General features: G+C 57.7%; 1 protein-coding gene across 1 annotated transcript; it reads right to left on the reverse strand.

Annotated features, from left to right (window-relative positions):
* Nucleotides 1–316: 316 nt before the first annotated feature.
* SFRP5 (secreted frizzled related protein 5) lies at nt 317–6,111 on the reverse strand. Its single transcript, XM_016219864.2, has 3 exons — nt 5,586–6,111; nt 3,394–3,471; nt 317–663 (listed from the first exon to the last, which is right to left on the reverse strand). Exons 1-3 carry the CDS (start codon nt 6,085–6,087, stop codon nt 317–319), a joined length of 927 nt encoding a protein of 308 aa, XP_016075350.2. The 5' UTR covers nt 6,088–6,111.
* Between the last annotated feature and the right edge of the window lie 1,671 nt (nt 6,112–7,782).

Below are 7,782 nucleotides of genomic sequence, written 5' to 3' on the forward strand. Positions count from 1 at the left end.
GCGAGGCCCCACCAGCAGCAGAGGGGAGCTGACACCATGGTCCACTCCAGAAACCATCTGGGCCGCTCATAGCCCCTCTACCCTTCCCTCCATCTCTCCTCCCTGCCTACTTTCTGAGACCCTCAGGGTTTCCCCTCAAAAGAGAAAGCCTGATTTCTAAGAGAAGCAGCCCCCAGATACCGCAGAACCCCTCGGTCAAGCCCTGGCTCCATGCCCATCCCTTAGGGCCTGTGCTGGGCCTTGGGGCCAGGGCAGGAGGTGACAGGGAGTCCCGGGGCAAGGCACAGCTGGCTGGTGGGGCAGGGCGAGGCACTCTTCAGTGGGGCTCGGCAGCCCCGTAGAAGAAGGGGTAGTAGAGGGAGCAGGGGTAGGAGAACATGAACTTGACGGCGAACTTCATCTCCTTATTCTTCTTGTCCCAGCGGTAGACGGCCATGAGCAGCAGCTGTCCGTCTACCTTGCGGCCCATGACCAGGAAGCTGCCAGCCAGGCTGTCCAGCTGTGGGCAGGGGCAGCCCGCACCGTTCTTCATATGCAGCACCAGCCTCTTGGTGTCCTTGCGCTTCAGGGGGCCCGGCTTGAGCAGCTTCTTCTTTTTCTGGGCTCCAATCAGCTTCCGGTCCCCATTCTCTATCTTGATCTCCTTGATGCGCATTTTGACCACTGTGGGGGCGGACAGAGGACAGCCTGAGAATGGGCAGGCTGGCCCAGGACGCTGGTGGCCCCACAGTTGGTGCTTATGCCTGAGGCTTCAAGCCTGGCGTGTACATGTTATATTTATGAAGCTCCTATCATGTGTTGGACTTTCACGGACATTATCACGTGTTATCCTAGAGGTACAGGTGGGGGTGGGGGGTGGAAATGAGGTTTGGAGAGGTTGTGAGCTGCCCCAGTTCTAGAGCCTGGATTGAAGGGAGGTCTAGTGGACTCCAGAACCCACGCCCTTCCCAACAGGACGTGCACAGTGGAGAGCTCTCAATGGGGAGTGGGCTTTTGGGCTCTCCAGGGAGGGAAGTATTAGAGGTGTGGTGACCAATTGGAGGGTTTGGTGGAGAGGGGTCCTTGAGATGGAGGGAGGCTGATCTCTGGGGATATTTCTGAATGGAACTTGTGTGTGTGTGTGTGGAGTAGAGTGTATATGGCGGGTATGAGTGTGTGTGTGTGTGTGTGTGTGTGTGTGGAGTAGAGTGTATATGGTGGGTATGAGTGTGTGTGTGTGTGTGTGTGGAGTGTATATGGTGGGTATGAGTCTGTGAGTGTGTGGTGTGGAGTGTATATGGTGGGTATGAGTGTGTGTGTGTGTGTGGAGTGGAGTGTATATGGTGGGTATGAGTGTGTGTGTGTGTGTGTGTGTGGAGTGTATATGGTGGGTATGAGTCTGTGTATGTGTGTGTGTGGAGTGTATATGGTGGGTGTGAGTCTGTGTGTGTGTGTGGAGTGGAGTGTATATGGTGGGTATGAGTCTGTGAGTGTGTGGTGTGGAGTGTATATGGTGGGTATGAGTGTGTGTGTGTGTGGAGTAGAGTGTATATGGTGGGTATGAGTGTGTGTGTGTGTGTGTGTGTGTGTGTGGAGTAGAGTGTATATGGTGGGTATGAGTGTGTGTGTGTGTGTGTGTGGAGTGTATATGGTGGGTATGAGTCTGTGTATGTGTGTGTGTGTGGAGTGTATATGGTGGGTGTGAGTCTGTGTGTGTGTGTGGAGTGGAGTGTATATGGTGGGTATGAGTCTGTGAGTGTGTGGTGTGGAGTGTATATGGTGGGTATGAGTGTGTGTGTGTGTGGAGTAGAGTGTATATGGTGGGTATGAGTGTGTGTGTGTGTGTGGAGTGTATATGGTGGGTATGAGTCTGTGTATGTGTGTGTGTGGAGTGTATATGGTGGGTGTGAGTCTGTGTGTGTGTGTATGTGGAGTGTATATGGTGGGTGTGAGTCTGTGTGTGTGTGTGTGTGTGTGTGTGTGTGTGGAGTGTATATGGTGGGTATGAGTCTGTGTATGTGTGTGTGTGGAGTGTATATGGTGGGTGTGAGTCTGTGTGTGTGTGTGTGGAGTGGAGTGTATATGGTGGGTATGAGTGTGAGTGTGTGTGTGTATGTGTGTGGAGTGGAGTGTATATGGTGGGTGTGAGTCTGTGTGTGTGTGTGTGTGTGTGTGTGGAGTGTATATGGTGGGTATGAGTCTGTGAGTGTGTGGTGTGGAGTGTATATGGTGGGTATGAGTCTCTGTGTGTGTGTGCACACGCATGGTGTTTGACAGCTGGCTCTGGGGAGGGCCTGCCCTGTAGCACGTGCTGGTTCCCATGGGGTAAACCCCTCTCTATGACCCCCACATCACCGAGCGCAAGGTTGGGAAGCGCTGTGCACAGCCAGCTCTTGGTGGTGTGAACACACGACCGTAATCTGTGTGAGACTGCAGTGTGGGAGGGAGTGTGGATGTGTGGTATATGTGTTTTGTGTATGGGTGTGGGGTAATAGGGGTGTGTGGTTGAAGATGAGAGTGGTCAGAGAGTGTTCAGGGCACTCCAAGGTGACCACAGCCAGCCTAACACAGTTGGGAACAGAGTCCTGAGCTTGGGGACGAGTCACTTGGGCTAGTCTCCCCCTTCTTCAGGCCTCTGGGCCCCACCTCTGAGCATCCAAGGGAGAAGCCAGAGAATAACATTTCTACCCAGGGAAGGAAATTGTTATAAATTCTCTCCTCTTTCTCCCTCTCCCCCTACCTCCTCATTTTCTCTCTTGGACACAGCCACCCCTTGCTTTAGCCATATTCTCTTTCCAAACAGATCAGTGACCTGAAAGACCTGCTGAAGTAAGGATTTCGTTGCTCTTTCTTTTATAGACAGGGAGGCCAAGACACAAAACAGGAGCCGACTTGGCAAAGATCACAAGCTGGGCTGTGTGGTCCACGCAGGAGCCAGGGCCTGACTGGACTTGGCTCAGCTGCCCCAGGAATGAGGCGCTCCACGATGAAGCTGTGGGGCAGGTGACCACAGCTCCCCTGACTAGAGTGCATCGGGTGCTCAGCAAAGGACCCAGGGACAAGGGGGCTGCGCTTCTGTCCTGGAGCCCGTCTCTCCCCACCTGCTGCCCCCATCCATCTCGGGGCTAAGCCTGCTCACCAAAGAGAACCCAGCCCTGGAGGCCTCTCTGTGGACAGTGCCAAGGGAGGGCTGCAGGAGCCCTGGCCTGAGGACCATGGCCTGAAGCCCCTGAGATGATGTTAAAAAAGAGGGGCATTTCTCTGGGGAGAGGGTTCATGGTTATCATCAGTCTAAAAAGGGTCCATAAGACAAAAACGGTTAGGGTTCACAGTGACGGGTGTGTGCATATGTGTTCATATGTGTGCAGGTCAAGGAGGAGGGGCTGGGGGCGGCTGTGTGGGCTCCACACTCACCGAAGTCGCTGGAGCACATCTGCTCCATGAGGCCATCCGCGTTGTGCTCCATCTCGCACTGGGCACAGATCTTGGTCACTGAAGAGAGAAGCAAGGGTGGGGTCGAGGGAGGCTGGTATGGGGACCAGAGTCCAAAGAACCACTTAGGGTGCAGACTCACCCACTGACAAGCCGCCTGCCCCTGCCCAGCCCCTGCTGCCTTATCAGGAAATGGGATGATGGTATTGGTAACAGGACCTGCTCACTGAGTGGCTGTGAACATGAAAAGAGAAGGCTGTGCAGGGACAAAGCTGCCCAGGTGGGCACGACTGCCCACGGCCCTGGCAGCTGCAGCCATGACGTGCACTGTCTTCTAAATTTTGTTTCATTTAATCCTCAGTCTATGAAGTAGGTATTTGTTTTAAAGAAAAGGAAACTGAGGGTCAGAGTGGCTACCCAAGTCTGCAAAGCCATGAGAACTGAGTGTAGAACTCAGGGTTTGTGACTCCCAGGCTAGTGCTGGGGTGGGGGTGTTTGTGGGGTCCCACTAGGAACACAGGGTCCAGGCATGTGGGTAGACAAGTGATGCTGGCAGGGCCAGGACTGTGGTAGAGGAGCACCCACCCCTCTAGAGTGTGCAGCCTTAGCCCTGCCAGGATTTCTGATTTTTCAAAGGAAGCCCAAACTCTTAATTTTTATATGAAATATTCTGAGTATTGTCTGTTACACTCAGGCTGCTGGTCCTGGGGCCACCACATAGCACCTGACCTCTGCACTCCCATGTCTCTGTCTCCAGGTGGCCCCCAGCGTGGGGTAGAGAGGGACCCAGGGAGGGCCGAGTGCAAGGGTAGGGGCCGGGTAGGGGCCAGGTAGATTCCAAGCCTCGGACTTCCCTGCCGTCCACACTGTTCGTGGTCGGGCTCTAAGAAAACCAGAAGAGGAACCAGCTGGGATCCCTGCTGGGGACTATGCTGCTTCTGAGCAAGCTGTTCTTTCTCCCTGCTTCCCTGCCCCACTTTCAACCCTTTCATCCCGTGGGGTGGGGAGCGTCCCTCCTCTTGACACCGAGACCCTCCGGCACTCCGACACTCCGGTCACAGGAGAGGGGGTGGTGTGTTCCTTGGCGAGGCTAGCCCTGCAGGGTGGGGGGCCTGTTGGGGCCCAGCTGTTTTGGGGAGCCAGGTCAGATGGGAAAAAAGGAGAGCTGTGATGCCCTATGGGGAAGTCCCAGCGTTGGGGCTCCTTAGACGCAGCCTCCTAGGCAAAGCTTTCTGCTCGGTGCAGGGGTTTACCCTCCTGTCGGGCGCCGGCTGTGGGCTATTCTGCCTGAAAGGAGTTGGGCAGACAGGGTGAAGGCGGAGGGGGGCGCACAGTGAAGGGGGGCTGAGACCAAGGAGGAATTAGGGGTAATGGGACTTGGGAGGTGGGTGGGAGGCAGAACCTAGGATGTCATAGGAACCTGGGGTCTCTTTCTATGTCACAGATGGGGAACCCGATGCTCAAAGTTAAGCAACTCCCTGAAGGGGCAGAGCCTGGCAATCTGCTCTTTTTTCTGCACTGGGTCTTGCCCAAGGTCTCCCGGTCTGGGGGACTGGGAAGAGAGAGGGAAAATTTAGGGTTCCCAGGAATAGAAAATAGGGAGATGGGAATCATAGCCCAAGTGTGCACTTAGCCCTCCGTCTTTCACTATATCCCCTCCCTCAGCCCTCCTCCCCTCCCAAGGTCCCCACCAAACTGGGTGGGGATCCTTGCGTGTGCCTTGGGGTCCAGGGCTGTGGGGGAGGTGAAAGGCATTGTTTAGCGACCCCCAGAACTCGGGCTGAGAGAGGGATTGAGGCATTTATCAGGATGCCCTAGGATGAGGGGACAGTTTTGGGGCCACCCCAGGGATTCCAACGGTTTGGGAAGGTGGGCGCTGCAAGGGAAGCCTGGGGGGTTGTCAGGAACAGAGTTGAAACGGGGAGAGCCAGTGGGAATGTCCAGAGCCGCAGGGGGGTCCTGCTCTGGCTGTCCACGGGGGAGGAGGGGAGGCTGGAAGGCTGTGGGAGACAATCCCCGGGGTGCGTTTGTGTGTGTGTGTGTGTGTACAAGGGTTGACACCTCTGGGGGCTCGCAGAGCTGTGCTAAGGGGATGGGGAGTGGCATCCGTGCGGGGCCCAGCTCGCGGGCACCGAGGCCATGGGAGCGCGCAGGGACGGCGGCGGCAGCGCTACCTGGAGGCGCGGTGGCGGGCAGGTGCCCGAACTGCACAGCGATGCAGAGGTCGTTGTCCAGGGGAAACTTGTGGCAGTGCAGCATCTCGGGCCAGGGGAAGCCGTAGGCCTCCATGAGCGGCGCGCAGCCGGCGCGCACGGCCTCGCACAGCGAGCGGCACGGGTAGATGGGCTGGTCGAGGCAGACGGGGGCGAAGAGCGAGCAGAGGAAGACCTGCGTGTCCGAGTGGCAGCGCTTGGCCAGCAGCGGCAGCCAGCTGCTCGCCTGCTGCTTCACCTCGGCCAGGCTCTCGTGCTCCAGCAGGTTGGGCAGCCGCATGCGCTTGTAGCCCACCGTGTGGCAGAGCGGCAGGTCCGCGGGGATGTCGAGGCACTTGGGCGGCTTGGAGTACGAGCGCGCGTGCAGCGGCTCGGTCTGCCAGCCGTAGTAGTCGTACTCCTGCGCGCACGCCGGGGCCCAGTGCAGCGCCGCCAGCAGCAGCGCCAGCGCCCCCGCCCGCATGGCCGCGCAGTCCCCGCCGCTGGCTGCGCGGCGCCCCCCGCTGTCCCGCGTGCTCTGGCCGCCACGACGCTCCCCTCCAGCCGCCGAAGCCGAAGTCGTCCGACTGGGTGGCTGATTTCGCTCCCCTGCGAGGCGCACCAAATGGGACCCTGGCGCCTCCCACTTCGGGGCTCCAGCCCCGGCCTAGGCGCGAGCCCCAGCCAATCTCCGGCCACCCGGTCCCCGCCCCGGGGCAGCAGGGAGGCGGGGAGGAGCCCCCAGGCCCCTCCCACCGGCTCCCGCACCTCCCGCTGGGCGCCGGCCCCGCGCCCCTCTCGGATCGCCTGCGCCCTCGGCACGGCCCGGGTCTCGCCTCGCGCCTCTTCTTGAGGCTCCCTCGCCTCTCTCGGCATTTTCCTCGCCCCCCACCGTCTCCCTCCTCCCTCCTTATCTCTCGCCGCCCCACCCTCTCCTGCTCCCTTTCCCACTCACTTCGCTCGCTTATCTCTCCGTCTCGGCCATCCCCCCTCCACTGTTTTCTCTTCCCCGACACCTCGGGTCTCCCTTCTCCCTGCAGGAGGCTCCCGGCCCCCCCACCCTCCTGGTGCAGGCGGGCAGTTCTTTACCCCTCAGTCTTCAAGCATTTTCCGAGCTCCTGCTCGGTGCTGGGCAATGTGCTGGCTGCTGGAGAGTCACAGATGGATGTGACCCCAACCCACCTCCAGAACCGTCCTGAACTAGCGGGGCGAAGACAACCGTAACTGCTATTTAGTGAGTTCTTCCTAAGTGCCAAAGACACTGCACAGCACTTTACAACCTTATCAACTACTGTTTCTAATGATAAAAGTATCAACTACTCTTCCTAAAGTAAGTGGATACTTACTGGGGGCTTACAGTGAGCCAAGTCTGTTCTAAGCACATTGTGTAAATTATCTCATTTAATTCACATAGTAACGCTATAAGGTGGGTAGGTACTATTAATAACCCCACTTTACAGGTATAGGTACTGAAAGGGGTTAAGAGAGGTTAAGTAAGCACTGGTGTGGGGACTTGAACCCAGGTAGTCGGCTGCAGAGTCAGAGCCCAGATGCACCTGGAGGTCTGGATTCTGCGTCCGCAGGCTTAATGGCTGGGGCCGAGGGGGAGGGGGAGGGGCGGGCCGGGCTCAGGGAGGTGAAGTAGCTGGTCCTTGGTCACATAGCTAATAGGTGAAGGAGCCAGGATTCAAATCCAGGTGTTGGGCTCCAAAGGCCAGGGCTTAACCACTCTGCCCTAAGATAAATTCCAACCCAGGGTAGGAAATGCAGAGGGAGGAGAGTTTACCTCCCCTGGGAGCTGGGAGAAGGAAGGAATTGAGAAGGATATCCAGGGAGGCATCAGAGAGGAGGCAGCCTCTGGAGTATGTTTGGGGTCTTTTTCTTTTGTCTGGGTCCTGCCTTCCATTGGCTTTCCTGTGGGAGGTGCTTTGGCTGAGAGGCTTGTGGGTAGAATGGCTGGGACTTGACCTCCCAACCTTTGCTGGGGAGGGTACCATGGGGAGGTGTCTTGTAGGAGGGCTTGGGGTGCTCTGGGAGCTGGCTCCCTGGGAGGCAGCAGTGCTGGCGCACTTGCCCCCTCCATAGCTCCCTTATCCCTCAGCCTCCCATTCCTCCTGAATGTTTCCCAGCCGCCTGGCTTCCCGTGGATCTGTCCTTGTAGTGGAGAGAGCACAGGACC

Source organism: Miniopterus natalensis, chromosome 14, assembly GCF_054644295.1.
Source record: "Miniopterus natalensis isolate mMinNat1 chromosome 14, mMinNat1.hap1, whole genome shotgun sequence".
Classification (NCBI taxonomy): Eukaryota; Metazoa; Chordata; class Mammalia; order Chiroptera; family Miniopteridae; genus Miniopterus; species Miniopterus natalensis.